The sequence below is a fragment of the Amblyraja radiata genome, chromosome 9 (genome assembly GCF_010909765.2).
Source record: "Amblyraja radiata isolate CabotCenter1 chromosome 9, sAmbRad1.1.pri, whole genome shotgun sequence".
NCBI lineage: Eukaryota > Metazoa > Chordata > Chondrichthyes > Rajiformes > Rajidae > Amblyraja > Amblyraja radiata.
In genome coordinates, this window is record NC_045964.1 from 41999591 (window position 1) to 42016125 (window position 16535).

General features: G+C 40.6%; 2 protein-coding genes across 2 annotated transcripts in view; one reads left to right on the forward strand and one right to left on the reverse strand.

The window, feature by feature from the left end:
* ccdc175 (coiled-coil domain containing 175) overlaps positions 1-3403 on the forward strand; it is a 64597-nt gene extending 61194 nt beyond the window's left edge. The window contains exons 16-19 of the mRNA XM_033026445.1: positions 857-1009; positions 1877-1979; positions 3084-3127; positions 3218-3403. Coding sequence (XP_032882336.1) covers positions 857-1009; positions 1877-1979; positions 3084-3127; positions 3218-3388 — 471 coding nt within the window. The 3' untranslated portion in view covers positions 3389-3403. The remainder of the gene's footprint in view (positions 1-856; positions 1010-1876; positions 1980-3083; positions 3128-3217) is intronic.
* Positions 3404-3515: 112 nt separating this feature from the next.
* Positions 3516-16201, reverse strand: LOC116977006 (JNK1/MAPK8 associated membrane protein). Its single transcript, XM_033027170.1, has 7 exons — positions 16065-16201; positions 12845-12933; positions 7686-7840; positions 6709-6915; positions 5891-6072; positions 5388-5464; positions 3516-5100 (listed from the first exon to the last, which is right to left on the reverse strand). Exons 1-7 carry the CDS (start codon positions 16066-16068, stop codon positions 4882-4884), a joined length of 933 nt encoding a protein of 310 aa, XP_032883061.1. The 5' UTR covers positions 16069-16201; the 3' UTR covers positions 3516-4881.
* Between the last annotated feature and the right edge of the window lie 334 nt (positions 16202-16535).

Consider the following 16535-nt stretch of genomic DNA (forward strand, 5'->3'; position numbering starts at 1 on the left):
CACCATTATTGTATCTGAGTCCACGTGTTAAAATGCTCAACTGGGGTAAGGCCAAACTTGAGGGTATGAGAGAAGGTCTCGCACAAGTTGACTGGAGCAGGTTATTTGGCCGAGTGGGATGTTTTTAAAAGTGTGCTGACAAAGGTTCAGGATATGTACGTCCCCGTTAGAGTGAAGGGCAAAGCAGGCAAATGTAAGGAAACTTGGCTGACGAGGGAAATTGAGAAGTTGATCAAAAACAAGAAGGATGCATGGGACAGGTATAAGCAGCAGGGATCAAGTGCATCCCTGGAGGAGTTTTGGGAACTAAGCAGTAAACTGAAAAAGGAGATCAGAAGGGCACAAAGGGGCCAGGAGATTGCTCTGGCGGGTAGCATTAAGGGCAGTCCCAAAAGATTTGATAAATACATAAGGGGGAAAAGGGCAACTAAAGAGAATCTGAGAGCTTTTATTCCTTGGAGAAACCACTTCTCTCATAATTTTACATACCTCTATCAGGTCACCCCATTATTGAGTCATACAATATTGAAAGAGATCCTTCAGCTCACAATGTCCATGCTGACTATTAAGCAGAAACATAGAAAATAGGTGCAGGAGGAGGCCATTCGGCCCTTCGAGCCAGCACCGCCATTCATTGTGATCATGGCTGATCGTATACTAATCCCATTTACCTTCTATGCCTTGGGGATTCAAGTCTCATCTTAAATACTGTGGGAATCTCTGCCTCCACGTCACCTTGAACATTCATTACTATTAATAGCATTATATAACACTTTTGCAATAATTCAGAACATTTAATAATGGAAATCCCTTTTTTTGATTCAATACATAAAAATCGATTCATTCATTTCATCAGCCAGATTTACAATCCAAGTTGTCTACAATTCGACACGATATCTTTTACCAAGTTAAATGTGCTGCTGAGCAATTGAACTTGCTTGAAGTGGAAATTTATGAAGCAGATAGAAGGCTTGAACTTGTTCAGATAGAGAACTGCAAACTGAAACTGGTGAGTATAAAGTTATTTTTGTTGATCCATTTGGTATTGATTATGCCCGGAAAACCAATTGTGTACGTAGAACATAGAAAAGTACAGCATAAGACCAGGCCATTCGGCAGGAACATATTATATCTTACCGTATTATTTAAGTTAATCTTGCAGGGCATTTCCTCTATTCAGATTTTACTTTCTGGCTCACTGGTGAGGAATAACATTTCAAATGCACATTTCTCTTCTATTCAGCAACAACTATATAGCATGCCCCATGAATGAGATTCTGTGTTTTGTGGTTTTGACATAAGCTATGACTGTCATGCTATCCAATTACAGGGTCTTTGGAGCAAACAGACCAAGGAAACCTCCTGGATAGAAAGTACTGGAGTAACTCTACTGGTCAGGCAACAAGTCTGGAGAACATGGATAGGTGACGTTTTGTGTCGGGACCCTTCTTCAGACTGACACAAAACATCACCAATCTATGTTCTCCAGAGATGCTGTCTGACCCGCAAAGTTACTCCAGCACTTTGTGCCCTTTTGTGTAACCCAGCAAATGCAGTTCCTTATTTATACAAGGAAACCTTCGAGTTTAAAAGCTAGCTTTGTTTTTTTGTTAGATAATATCTAGCAAATAATGTCACACCAATCCCCTTTAATTGAAAAATATTCCTTCATTACACTGTAGCATGAGGAAAACGTCAATAATTGCACAAATAGCCATTGTGTCAGTAATTGGGATATAAATTAAGTTTTGTATTTCCTCTTCTCATCTCTATCCAAGAGTCTTTTGGAAAAATATACTATGGTTGTGATTCACTAACTTTTTTAAATTGCAATACATCAGTATTTGAATACAATTTCTATTATTTTCATTGGCAGTGCAATTTCCAACTGACCAAAGATCTTGCCTCACTTGAAGAAGAAGGAGAAAGGCAAAAAGCAGAAAAGGAGAAGCAGGATAATGAACTTCAAACTATCCATGGTACATGCTTGGGATGGGGTGGGTAGGAAAGGTAGTTTTGGTTTAAATTAGCTAGTAGTTTTGTGGTTTTAGTTCCAAGCTTAAAGTTGAAAAATGATCATCTTATAATGTTAAAACCAAGAGTATTTATTAGCAAACATAAATCTCATGATTGGAAATATTGCAAACTGATATTATTTAAGGTTTAATGATGCGTTTGTAAATGACATTTCAATGGAATAAAATAGTTGTAATAGCCAATTTAGACAGAATACACAAAAAACAGATTTGACCTTCTAGCCAACCATGTTTTGTTTAGGTTTCAGAATCTCCCCATTGCCTTCCCCTCCCCTCACGCTCATCGACCGCGAGGCCCCAGCACCATTGAGGCTCCCGCCGCCGCTCATGTTGCCAGTGAGGCTCCCACTGCTGCCGAGGCACCCGCTGTCGCCCCAAGGCTCCCATCGCCGCCACTGCTGAGGCTCCTTCGGCCCAGACAGGCCTCACTGCCTGGTTTCACCGCAGTCCCCTGGTAGGCCTCTGGGTCGTCAGTCGTCACTCCAGTCGTCAGCAGCGTGGTTGTTAGGCGGGTGGATCAGGCTCACGCGACCCCCCCCCCCCCCCCCAGGGCATTTTGTTATTGCACATACAAGGTGTCAAAATTAAGCTGACAAGTATATATCTGATAGATGTTTAAAAAATTATGAGAGGCATAGATAGGGTGGACAATCACAACCTTTTGCCCAGGATAGAAATATCAAATACCAGTATCATAGCTTTAAGATGAGTGGGATAAAGTTTAAAGATGTGTGCGGTTTTTTTTTTCATAGAGGGTGGTGCGTGCTTGGAACAGCTGTTGGGAGTGGAAATAGACACAAATGTGTTTTTAAGAGACTTTTGGAAATACATGGATATACAGGGAATGGAAGGATACAGGTTATGTACAGGCAGATAAGAATTAGTCTTGGCATCATGTTCGGCACAGACATTGTGGGCTGAAGGACCTGTTTCTGTGCTGTTCTATATTCTAAGCAGCAAGCAATTGTATAATTGCATGCATTTAACTTTAATTAAAATTGCCTGCAAATGTTATGTCATTAATTTTATTTTTCTATTTATTTTTAGATAACTTAATGAAAAGCTGGGCATTGGATTTTAGTGTTCAAATGGTAGCTGGTAACAAATTTTTAATGTATTTATTTTATACTTCATGCTGTAGAAAAATATAGGGTACACATTACTGCTTTGTGCCACTGCAGGAGTTTGGTGCCTGTGATCAAAGTGTTCTGAATGTCATAGAGCAACTGATGAATAAAATCCAGCTCAGAGAGATAAAGCTTGGCAGCATTGGTGATCAGCTCAAAGATCATTTAAGTAATTTGCTAGCCTTTGTGGGAAGTACACCTTCTAAAGGTAAGCAAATACAATGAACTTTGAATAATTTTACTTTTAGTTGTATTAAACATATTCTAAACTTTAATTTCTTTGAATTACAAAAGGAATAAAACAAAAATGTAGGATGAAAAAACCATCCCACTTAAATGAGGTACGCTTAAATGAGGTAAGACAACATTTAATTGACAGCATCACAAATTGTTCTTGGATTAGAATACAATTTAAAAATATTTACATTTATAGTTAAGGGCCTGCCCTACTTTCCCGAGTTACTCACAAATTCTCCCGTTTTCCCCTGGAATCAAACTCGGAGAATGTCCGTAGCGAGGCCGCAGGAGTCCGTAGCTATATCGTAGTGGCTTGTTATGCCAGCCGTAGGTACTCAGGGCATCAGGCAAGGCGGGACATTTTTCCAGCATGACAAAAATGTCCATGAGTAAAAAGATAGTCGGGACGAGGAGACGTAGATCACAAAAATCTTGATTTTTTTTTAAAAGGTCCTTTCAACTCGGCAGAGGACTCGGGAAAGTGGGACAGGCCCGTTAATTGGCAGCTGATCTATTAGTTGTATAAATTTTGTAAGTCTTGAACTGTCACTTGCAAAACCTGCTCTGATTTAAGAAGTCTGATTTGAAAAAGCATATCGTCTGAAGGGTCTCGACCCGAAACGTCACATATTCCTTTTCTCCAGATGCTCTCTGACCCGCTGAGTTACTCCAGCTTTTTGTGTTTATCTTAAGTATATTTTCGCGTCTGATAAAGCCTGTGCTAGAGATTTAAATAACCGCGCGTCTCTACTCTTAGATTAAAAATAGTTCACGGTTCCAACTTCTGGAGAATACAGGAGTTACAATTAATCCTTTTAAGAGTCATGGAATTTACTGTATTTACACTGTAATATTGTCTACAAATGTGGTGTTGACAAATGAAAAGACACTTACATGCTTGAATTTGGAAATAAGGTAGCTCTGTAAAAGCAACTTGGCAAAATATGAAATGCATGAATGGATGTTTTATAATTTAAAAAAGAAGTGGCACCAATTTCTTGTGTGATTTACTCTGGGTGGTAGTCTAATAGAAAAGCAATTAACAAGGCAACTGATGAGGCTTTGGGCAATGCTGTGTTGGTTCAATCTAGAGATATTAAGATAAGGGTAACAGTGCAATAGAATTATAGTCAAATGAAATCCCATAAAATAAAACATTAACTTAATCTAAACAGCCAGCAAACTGCAGGGATACAAAGACACTACAATGCTGCTTTTCTACAAATCTTTTCAAATTTTCACTTTTTATCCCCATCCCACAGGATATCCAATCGTTTATATATTCAACTTTATTAACATTTCCTTTATGCTTCTTAGTGCAATTTTGTTCATGTGTGCGCAGAATATAAATAACAATCTTAATAAGCAATAAAAAACAGGTTTCCTTGGTGATAACATTAGTGGGTCTCCCCATGTTATTAAAGCAATCTCTAACATTCATTGACCAATCAAATACTGTATTCTGTTTTCCCACGTTTTCTTTAATGTCCATTGCCACCTTCTGACAGTATCCTTGAAGGCTCTGTGTATTTAGCAGTTAAAAGATAGAAAAGTGCAGGAGTGGGCACTAAGGCCAACAGGGGCAGATCTTGGTCCAGTTTATCCAGTCTGGAAATTGAGATTATTCCATAGGCATGCAGTATCCAGTGACTGAACAGAACAATTATTCTCTTCTTTTTGGTGATCAAATCCTTATAAGTCTGTTAAAGGAAGAGATGAATAAAAATAATTATTTTATATTTAGAAATGATTACATTTGATGTGCACTTTTAGTCATTTTGCACTGAATTATAAAACTTAGTAATTATGGTATGTTGAATTACCTCTGAGATTATTGTACTTTCTGTAAATCCATACGGCTAGGTGTTTACATAGTATGAAATCACCCCATACTTATTCTCATACTAATTTTTTATCAGTTTTAGATCAATTAGTGCGATTATATGTTAGTTTTCCAAACAATGTTATTTTGAGAATTCCAACTTACCTGTATTTCGGAAGCAGACATATATACTGCCAAAGTTACCAAGGACAGGACTAGAATTATGTATGGAAAAGCATAGTCTAAAAAAAATGTAGACAGCAAAAATTAGGATAATACACAGAAAAACAACGATTAAAATGCAGTATGTATTTTGTAAATAATGAATTGGTGCAAACTTAACAAAATTATATATTTGTGCAGCATTTACTTTTTATTTTATATTAAGATAATGTATTGTTAGTAACTCCAGATACTTAAATACAAATCCTAAATGCAAAACGAAATTTCAACCAAAGATGAAGATCCTTATTCTCAGGTATGCAATTCTCAGGTATATTGACTAACAAATAAAATGATTAAAGATGATGGTTCTGGTATTCAGCCCCATATTCCATCCGGTTAATTAAGGTAGAGAAATAATTGAAGTCATGTTATGGACCCACCCGTTAATTAGAATTATTTGAAATGGGAATCCAAATGTGGCCTGTAAATAAAAATACACTTACAAAGCAAGCCTCCACCAACTGCCTGAAGCACTGTAAGAATTGGGAAAAAGTAGAGGGCTGCATAAATACTTTTAAATCGGTCCGACTTTCCAAGACCACATGCAATCTTTTTAACCAGGAGAGGACGGAGCAGCATCATGAAAACCAGACAGAAAGCATAGTAGATGAAGACAATGGTGTACCTGAAACAGACAAGACTGACCATTAGAATAACAACATCAGTGAAGGTGAAATCTCCATTTAAGATTCCCTTTGGCTCTTCCTCTTCTAAAATTCATTATAGTTAATAGAATGTTTTTATAATAGCAAATGCAAAGACTCTGTATTTGTTCTTTTAATCTGTATTGATGTGAACCAGAGAAATGCATGTAGTGTACACCAGTACTTTTTAAAAAAATGTCAAATTTACTTACACAATGGCAGTGAATAAATTAATGTATCAAGAAAATGAAAGCGTTTAATATTTATGTTTAGTTTAAAGATACAGCGCGGTAACAGGCCCTTCGGTCCACCGAGTCTGCACCGACCAGCGATCCCCGCACACTAACGCTACCCTACATACACAGGGGAGAATTTACAACTATACCAAGCCCATTAACCTACAAACCTGTAGGTCTTTGGAGTATGGGAGGAAACCAAAGATCTCAGAGAAAAACCACACAGATCACGGGGAGAACGTACAAACTCCGTACAGACAGCACCCGTAGTCAGTATCAAACCCGGGTCTCCGGCGATGTAAGATAGTAGCGCTACTGCTACACCACCGTGCTGCCCTAAAATAATTTAAAATAAAATCATCTTTAAAATAATATACTTACAAAGGAAATACAGCTTCCTGTGTACAATGCAATGTAGTAATATAATCTGGACTGGGATTATAAAGCATTGTGTACCAATCTGACAGCATCTTCACACGGCAGGACCGGATTTGCAGCTCCCCAACTGGATCATTTACCAACAATGTGACAATGGCTGCAACAGCACATTCCAATAATGCAGTCACATGCTGAAAAAGTGCACTGGAACTGTACAAAAAAAATGCAAATGAACTTGGTTATAATAAACTCCACCTGAATAGTATGATTAATGCAAATAAGTGTAAATCTTAGAGTGATTTAAACTAATGAAGAAACAGTCCAAGACAGCAAGTGGTTGTTTTAATGATTGTACCTGGCTAGACTCTCCACTTTAATTTATTTACTTTGTGGACAAAACTGAACACTTATTATTTCTTACCCTTGAACATGGTTCTGTGGAATAATGTATAACAATTCTGATTTACAATTACATGTGTCAGTGCTTTTACTTTGGTGAGTATCGTCTTGGGAACCACTTACGATAACGCAGTTCTTACATTGAAAGGTATGTGATTCAAATCATATTCATAATGTATAAATTTTACTGGAGTTATGTTTAATATTAAGGGACGCTTACAATTGTTTCTTTGAAATTGCAATCCTTTCAATTCAGAGACCTGGAACTGGCCTTCAAATTCAAATTATTGCAATTTCAATGTAATACCCCCAACATAATTATTTGACCATCCACTTCAGTTTCATTTCTGCTAAGCATCATTTTGATGTACCTTCGGTTATATCCACATCTGCCCCGCATAAAGGCATCAATGAATTAAGACTGTCCATTCATATTTCACGTCACAGATTTTCAGTCTCTTAGAACCCTACTGGATATAAATTTATGGTCTGGAGATAAAAGTACAATGTTGACTCTTATGACACTTATACTAATAGTATATTATACTATGATTCACATTCCATTTCTCAAAGAAACAAACCTCTTTTTGCCCGAGTACCATTCAATAAAGAACCAATGCAAAACCAAAGGTAGGACTGCCATGAAGCCAAGATACAGCCAGTCATATAACTCTGGCAATTCCTCACATTTCCGACAAATCTTCAAGGCATCTGATCTTTCCCCTCTTGGGCATACCTGTTGAGCAAGGTTGATGTAAATGAAATAGCGTTCCAACTTTTCTGTACCAGAGTACAAGTATATGCAATGCTGCTACACTGATTATAGGTTTAATACGTATCCCTGCTGACATGAAAGAACTTTGTTTTAATTGGTGTGGCAACTCGAATGCCCAGGAAAGTAGATTATAAAAAGTGGTGAACACTGCCCAGTACTTCATGGGTACAAAGAGCCAGCATCAACAAGGACCAACATCACCCTGGCCATGCTCTTATTTCACTCCTGCCATCGGAAAGATGATGTAGGAGTTTGAAAACTATGACATCCAGGTTCAGGAATAGCTACTTCCCAACATCCATTAGGCTATTATTGAACACCATGCAATCAAACTAAACTCCCAACTTTCAACTGGCTTAATTATACAAGTGACTTTGGGCATTATTTTGTGGGTCACTGTCGGTTTATTTATTTATTTAACTTTGTGTATTTTGTTTGTTTATTAAGTTATCTATTGAGTACTACAACTCCCCCTCCCATTCCGATTCTGACCTTTCTGTCCTGGGCATCCGCCAATACCAGAGTGAGGCCCAGCACAAATTGGAGGAACAGCACCTCATATTTCGTTTGGGAAGTTTACACCTCAGCGGTATGAACATTGACTTGTCCAATTTCAGGAAGTCCCTGCTTTCTCCCTCCTTCCCCTCCCCTTCCCAGCCGTCCCCCAAGCCTACTGTCTCCGCCTCTTTCTTTCCTTCCCCCCCGACATCTGACTGAAGAAGGGTCTCGACCCAAAACATCGCCTATTCCTTCTCTCCACAGATGCTGCCTCACCTGTTGAGTTTCTCCAGCATTTTTGTCTACCTTCGATTTTTCCATTCTTGCTGCAAGTAAGAATTTAATTCTTCCTTTTCGGTACACATGACAATTAAACACTCTTAACTCTTGTAAAAAGTCAAACTGGTTTGATCTTATTTGGGATAATAATGAGGCTGTCATTGATTAGTTTCTGGATTCAAACTACAAATTCCTTCATAACAATTTAGAACTACAGGCTCTTATAACATTGGGTGCTTTACCCGAGTTCAAGTTTGAATCAGTAAGCTTCCCTAAACATATACAGTTCCCTAAATATGCCGAGCAAGGTCGATAGTGCAGTGAAGAAAGCATTTGGCACATTTACCCTATTGGGAAGGGTATTGAGTACAAAAGTAGGGACATCAGGATGCAGCAGTATAAGACAACATTTGCAGTAATGTGTGCAGTTGGAAAAAGTGCAGAAAAGATTCAACAGGATATTGCCTGGACTTGCAGGCTTAAGTTATAGGGAGAGGCTGAATAGGCTGGGACTATTTTCCTTGGAGCACAGGAAGCTGAGGGGTGACTATGTTGAGATGTACATGATTATGAGAGAGATGGATAAATGAATGCTCGCTGTCATTTTCCTAGACTAGAAGATACTAAAACTAGAGAGCAAAGGTGAGGGTAGAGATTTAAGAGGGACTTCAGGGGCAACCTTTTCACTGAGAGGGTGGTCTGTATCTGGAGAGAGCTGCCAAATGAAACTGTAGAAGTGGAAACAATTATGATGTTTAAAAGACATTGAACAGAGATATTGATAGGAAGAGTTTAGAGGGCTAAGAGTCAAATGCAGGCCAATGAGACCCAATTCAGTGAGCATGGACCAGTTGGGCCCAAGAGCCTGCTTCCCATTCTGTACGGCTCTGTGAGGGTGAATGGCTGTTCATCTGAAACATGAACTCCATTTTTCTCTCTCCAATCATTCTGCCAGAACTGCTGTATTTCCAATATTTTCTGTATTTTTTCAAACGCTGTTCAATAACTCTGGTTTATTTAAAGACAATAGACAATAGTGGCTGGAGTAGGCCATTCGGCCCTTCGAGCCAGCACCGCCATTCAATGTGATCATGGCTAATCATCCTCAATCAGTACCCCGTTCCTGCCTTCTCCCCATATCCCCTGACTCCGCTATCTTTAAGAGCCCTATCTAGCTCTCTCTTGAAAGTATCCACAGAGAATTCCAGACTCACAACTCTCTGTGAGAAAAAGTGTTTCCTCATCTCCAAATGGCTTACCCCTTATTCTTAAACTGTGGCCCCTGGTTCTGGACTCCCCCAACATCGGGAACATGTTTCCTGCCTCTAGCGTGTCCAAACCCTTACAATCTCATATGTTTCAATAAGATACCCTCTCATCCTTGTAAACTCCAGAGTGTACAAGCCCTGCCGCTCCATTCTCGCAGCATATGACAGTCCGGCCATCCCGGGAATTAACCTTGTAAACCTACGCTGCACTCCCTCAATAGCAAGAATGTCCTTCCTCAAATTAGGGGACTAAAACTGCAAACAATACTCCAGGTGTGGTCTCACTCGAGCCCTGTACAACTGCAGAATGACCTCTTTGCTCCTATACTCGACTCCTCTTGTTATAAAGGCCAACATGCGATTCGCTTTCTTCACTGCCTGCTGTACCTGCATGCTTACTTTCATAGACTGATGAACAAGGACCCCCCAGATCCCGTTGTACTTCCCCTTTTTCCAACTTGACGCCATTTAGATAGTAATCTGCCTTCCTGTTTTTTATACCAAAGTGGATAACCTCACATTAAACTTTATCTGCAATGCATCTGCCCACTCCCCCAACCTGTCCAAGTCACCCTGCATTCTCATAGCATCCTCCTCACAGTTCACACTGCCACCCAGCTTTGTGTCATCTGCAAATTTGCTAGTTACTTTGAATCCTTTCATCCAAATCATTGATGTATATTGTAAATAGCTGCAGTCCCAGCACTGAGACTTGTACCCCATTAGTCACTGCCTGTCATTCTGTAAGGGACCTGTTAATCCCTACTCTTTGTTTCCAATTTTCTATCCATGTCAGCACTCTACCACCCCCAATACCATGTGCCCTAATTTTGCCCACTAATCTCCTATGTGGGACCTTATTAAATGCTTTCTGAAAGTCCAGGTACACTACATCCACTAGCACTCCCTTGTCCATTTTCCTAGTTACATCCTCAAAAAATTCCAGAAGATTAGTCAAGCATGATTTTCCCTTCGTAAATCCATGCTGACTCGGACCGATCTTGTTACTGCTATCCAAATGTGCAGCTATTTCATCTTTTATAATTGACTCCAGCATCTTCCCCACCACCGATGTCAGGCTAACTGGTCTATAATTCCCTGTTTTCTCTCTTATGCCTTTCTTAAAAAGTGGGATAACATTAGCTACCCTCCAATCCAAGGAGCTGATCCTGAGTCTATGGAACATTGGAAAATTATCACCAATGCATCCATGATTTCTAGAGCCACTTCCTTAAGAATCCTGCAATGCAGACCATCAGACCCTGGGGATTTATCAGCCTTCAGTCCCATCAGTCTACCCAACAACATTTCCTGCCTAATGTGGATTTCATTCAGTTCCTCCGTCACCCCAGATCCTCTGGCCACTACTATATCAGGAAGATTGTTTGTGTCCTCCTTAGTGAAGACGGATCCAAAGTACCTGTTCAACTCATCTGCCATTTCCTTGTTCCCCATAATAAATTCACCTTACTCGGTCTTCAAGGGTCCAACGTTGGTCTTCACTAATTTTTTCCTCTTCACATACCTAAAGAAGCTTTTACTATCCTCCTTTATATTCTTGGCTAGCTTACCTTCGTACCTCATCTTTTCTCCCCTTATTATCTTTTTAGTTATCTTCTGTTGCTCTTTAAACATTACCCAATCCTCTTGCTTCCCGCTCATCTTTGCTACGTTGTACTTCTTCTCTTTTATTTTTATACTGTCCCTGACGTCCCTTGTCAGCCACGGTCGCCCCTTACTCCCCTTGGTATCTTTCTTCCTCCTAGGAATGAACTAATCCTGCACCTTCTGTATTATTACTAGAAATATCTGCCATTGTTGTTCCACTGTCATGCCTGCTGGGGTACCTGTCCAGTCAACTTTGTCCAGCTCCTCACTCATGGCCCCATAGTCCCCTTTATTCAACTGTAACACTGACACCTCCGATCTACCCTTCTCCCTCTCCAATTGTAGATTAAACCTGACCATATTATGGTCACTACCTCCTAATGGCTCATTAACCCCAAGTTCCTTTATCAAATCCAGTTCATTACATAACACTAAATCTAGAATTGCCTTCTCCCTGGTAGGCTCCAATACAAGCTGCTCTGAGAATCCATCATGGAGGCGCTCTACAAAGTCCCTTTCTTGGGGTCCAGTACCAACCTGATTTTCCCAGTCTACCTGCATGTTGAAAACTCCCATAACAACCTTTGCTACATGTCAATTTTAACTCCTGATTCAACTTGCACCCTATGTCCAGGCTACTGTTTGGGGGCCTGTAGATAAGTCCCATTAAGGTATTTGTATCCTTACAATTCCTTAGTTCTATCCATACTGACTCCACATCTCCTGTTTCAATGTCACCCCTTGCAAGGGACTGAATTTCATACCTCACCAACAGAGCTACCCCACCCCCTCTGCCCACCTGTCTGTTTTTTCGACAGGAGGTATACCCTTGGATATTCAGTTCCCAGCCCTGGCCCTCTTGCAGACATGTCTCTGTAATTCCCACAACATCATACTTGCCAATTTCTAACTGAGACTCACTTCCCCTTCAACTCCATCTTTATACTCCCAATTTGTCAATCCCTCCCCCCCATTATTTAGTTTCACTAAAAAAAACAACATGCCCGTGAAAGCAAATGACAAAATGAAGAACACTTAAAAAGGAACACTGCATCCCACAATGTGCAACAGCAAAAATAACATTTGGATTGCAGATCGAGGATTGTATGATTAATATAATTTCCAGATATTATATAGTCACTGGCACACCTAACATTCGCTATTTAATGAACTAAACAAAATGCAGAATATTGGGTAATAGTTAGCATCCAAATTACTTCATTTCAGAGTACTCTTTAAACTAACTGCCTACTAATCAGAGTATCTCCAAGCTTGCACTTTGTAAGAAATGCAAAAATGAACAGAAACTCACCCCACAATCTCCGTATTGGAATTGACTATCATTTCCACTCTCTTTTATTTGTTTTCCACAATATAATCCGGGACATATTAAATCAACATCTGAAATTTAATAAAATTAAAAAACATATTTCATTTACGATTAAATTAATTCAGATAAATTATCATTTATTTTAATTCGCAATCTTTAAATATTTTGTAAACATTTTCTAAAGCAGTTATTATAACCCCATTCAAGGGAAACTGATGATCAAAACAGTATGACTGTGTATAGAATCGCAGCAAAATTAATTCAACAAGTTAGATTAACTGCAGATAAACGCCGTACTATATCTTTTGCTTCTCTTCTGGCTCGGCGAACACTCCTGCTCAGGTGGACGGATCCTTGACCTTCCTCTTCCAAAGTCAACCATCAGTTCTTTGGTTTTACTGACGTTGAGAGCAAGGTTGTTCTGGCACCATTTGGTCAGTCAATCTATCTCCCTCCTGTACTCTGCCTCATCGTCATCTGTACTTTGTCAAACAACAGTGGTATTGTCATGAATTTGAAGATGGATTGGTACTTTGTCTGGCTATACAGTCAGTAGTATAGAGTGACTAAAGCAGGGGGCTGAGCACGCAGCCTTCACATGCCACTGTGCTGATGGTTATCGAGCAGGAAGTGCTGCTGCCAATTCATCCAGGTTGTGGTCTGTTGATGAGGAAGTCAAGGATCCAGTGGCAGAGGGATGCACAGAGACTCAGTTCTGTGAGCTTAGTAACCAGTTTGGAGATGATTGATTGTGTTGAATGCTGAGCTGTAGTCTATAAACAGCAACCTGACGTTTGTGCTTTTATTGCCCAAGTGGTCCAGTCCAGAGTGCCAGTGATATCGCATCCTCAGTTGACCTATCATGGTGGTAGGCATATTGTAGTGGGTCGTTTCTTGTTGAGGAAGGAGCTGATATGAGCCATAACCAACCTCTCAAAGTACTTTAACACCACAGACCTTAGTTGGTATTCATAGAGGCACCTTACTCTCCTTGTGCACTGGTATTAGTGATGCCCTTTTAAAGCAGGTGGAAACCTCAGACCCCAGTAATGAGAGGTCAAAGATAGACACAAAATGTTGGAGTAACTCTGCGGGACAGGCAGCATCTCTGGAGAGAAGGAATTGGGGACATTTTGGGTCAAGATATATCTCTCTTTTCTCTTGTCCCTAAGGGAAACAAGAGATATATCTTGACCTGAAATGTCACCCATTCCTTCTCTCCAGAGATGCTGCCTGTCCCACTGAGTTACACCTGCTTTTTGTGTCTATCATCCTTTACATACCCTCATGATCAATTTACAAAATACTTGCCCAAATATAAAACAGTTTATTAAAATATCTATTTTAAAATAAATTCCTCTTTGCATTGTAAAAAGATTGGGAGAATGGTATGACTGGGACCATGTCTACTAAATGGATTGCAGCGTATGGAGTAATAGTAATATTATTTATGTTTGTATATTATTTAAGTGTTTAAATTTCCTTTTACGTTTTGGGTGTTTTTAACCCATTTTAAATGGATTGTTTCTGGGCAACTTCAACAATACTTATAGGCCAATTTAGAAGAGTAGAATTTAAGGTAAATAACACTGGTCTTTATTTGCCAGTCAGCATTTAGAAATAGGAAGATATTGTTGCTGGCTATTGGTTAAGTCCATACCTGGGGTACAGTCAGTCATACAGCATAGAAATGGACTCTGCAGCCCATCATCCCACCCTGTATGCCCATCTGCACAAATCCCATTTGCTTGCCATAGGTTCAGATTCTTCTACACTTTGCCTAATGCTTACAACTGTCTCTTATATGTAGTGATTGTATGACTCCATCTCCTCTGGCAACAAGGTTCAGATATCAATCACTCTCTGTAAAAAAATGTTCCATTTAAATACACTTTAAAATCCCTTCCTCTCCTAAAAACATAGTCCTCCCTTCCTCCCCTAAAAAAGGTAGTCCATCTATACTAGTCCAACCTACCTTCTTGTTTTTGGTATACTTAAATCAGGCTAATCTCTATCACATCACACTTCAGCCACCTCCAAGGAAAACAAACCCAGCCTATCTAATTTCCCCCCGTAAATAAAGGCATCCAATCAACAGACAATAGGTGCAGGAGTAGGCCATTCGGCCCTTCGAGCCAGCACCGCCATTCAATGTGATCATGGCTGATCATCCCCAATCAGTACCCAGTTCCTGCCTTTTCCCCATATCCCATGACTCCGCTATCTTTAAGAGCCCTATCCAGCTCTCTCTTGAAAGCATCCAGAGAACCTGCATCCACTGCCCTCTGAGGCAGAGAATTCCACACTCACAACTCTCTGTGAGAAAAAGTGTTTCCTCGTCTCCGTTCTAAATGGCTTACCCCTTATTCTTAAACTGTGGCCCCTGGTTCTGGACTCCCCCAACATCTGGAACATGTTTCCTGCCTCCTGCGTGTCCAAACCCTTAACAATCCTATATGTTTCAATAAGGGTCCCTCTCATCCTTCTAAACTCCAGAGTGCACAAGCCCTGCCACTCCATTCTCTCAGCATATGACAGCCCCACCATCCCGTGAATTAACCTTGTAAACCTACGTTGCACTCCCTCAATAGCAAGAATGTCCTTCCTCAAATTAGGGGACCAAAACTGCACACAATACTCCAGGCATTATCCTGCTAAACCTTCTGCACTCTTCATCACAACCTTCATCCTCCTGTTATGATGGCCAGAAATGCACACAACACGACCAAGTGCAGCCCACTCAGTGTTTTTCAACATAACATCACAACTTGTATAATCCAAGCCCTGACCAAGGGACGCGAGCATGCCAAGGGCATCTTCACCACCATATCTACCGGTGTGGCCACTTTCAGACAACTATAGACTTGAAGCCTAAGGTCTAATTTAGGTCAATTTATTTAAATAATGATCTACAAGCATTGGAGGTAGTCAAGAAGGCTCTCGACCCGAAACGTCCCCTGTTCCTTTTCTCCAGAGATGCTGCCTGACCCGCTTAGTTGCTCCAGTTTCTTGTGTCTGTCCCTGGTGTAAATCTGCAGTTCCTTCCTACATATTGGAGGTAGTTGGTTTAGGTTTATTATTGTAGTGACAAGCTTTGTTTTGCATGCTCTCAGTGCTAACTAATCAAACACGGATGGTCACCTCCCGCAGGTAGCGGCCGCCACCGCCTTACTCAAAGCTCCTCTAGTATCTTTGGTCTTACCCATACTGAAGTCAGCAGCGAACACCGAGCCCGGCCGCGGCCTCCAAACCGGAACACAGCCAGCCACTTCCGGCCCAGCTACGCCCCGCCTTCCTGTAGCGCGTCACCCCGCATCACGTGGCATCGCTTGAGTGCGGCCTCTCGGACCAAAGATCTTATAGCGGAGCGCTCCGCTATAGGATCTTTGTCTCGGACAGCGGACGCGCGTTGCGTGTAGGAAAGGACAGCAGATGCTGGTTTAAACCGAAGATAGACACAAAAAGCTGCAATAACTCAACGGGACAGGCAATATCGAGAGAGAGAAGGAATGTGTGACGTTTCGGCCGAGACCATTCTACAGCGTGGTTCCGCCCCCTCCGGTGACGACGGGTGTTACGTCACCCCACCCTGGGCGCTCGGTATCACGTGACTCGGGGCTCCATTGAGCTGCGCATGTCACCTGGTTCAATCCCACTTGCCCATGACGCTGTC

Coding starts and splice junctions, on each gene's coding strand:
- LOC116977006 (XM_033027170.1), bottom strand. Junction 5,465..5,890: donor AGTTGGTGGAGGCTTGCTTT/GTAAGTGTATTT, acceptor CATTTTTTTTAG/ACTATGCTTTTCCATACATA. Junction 5,101..5,387: donor TGTCTGCTTCCGAAATACAG/GTAAGTTGGAAT, acceptor TTCCTTTAACAG/ACTTATAAGGATTTGATCAC.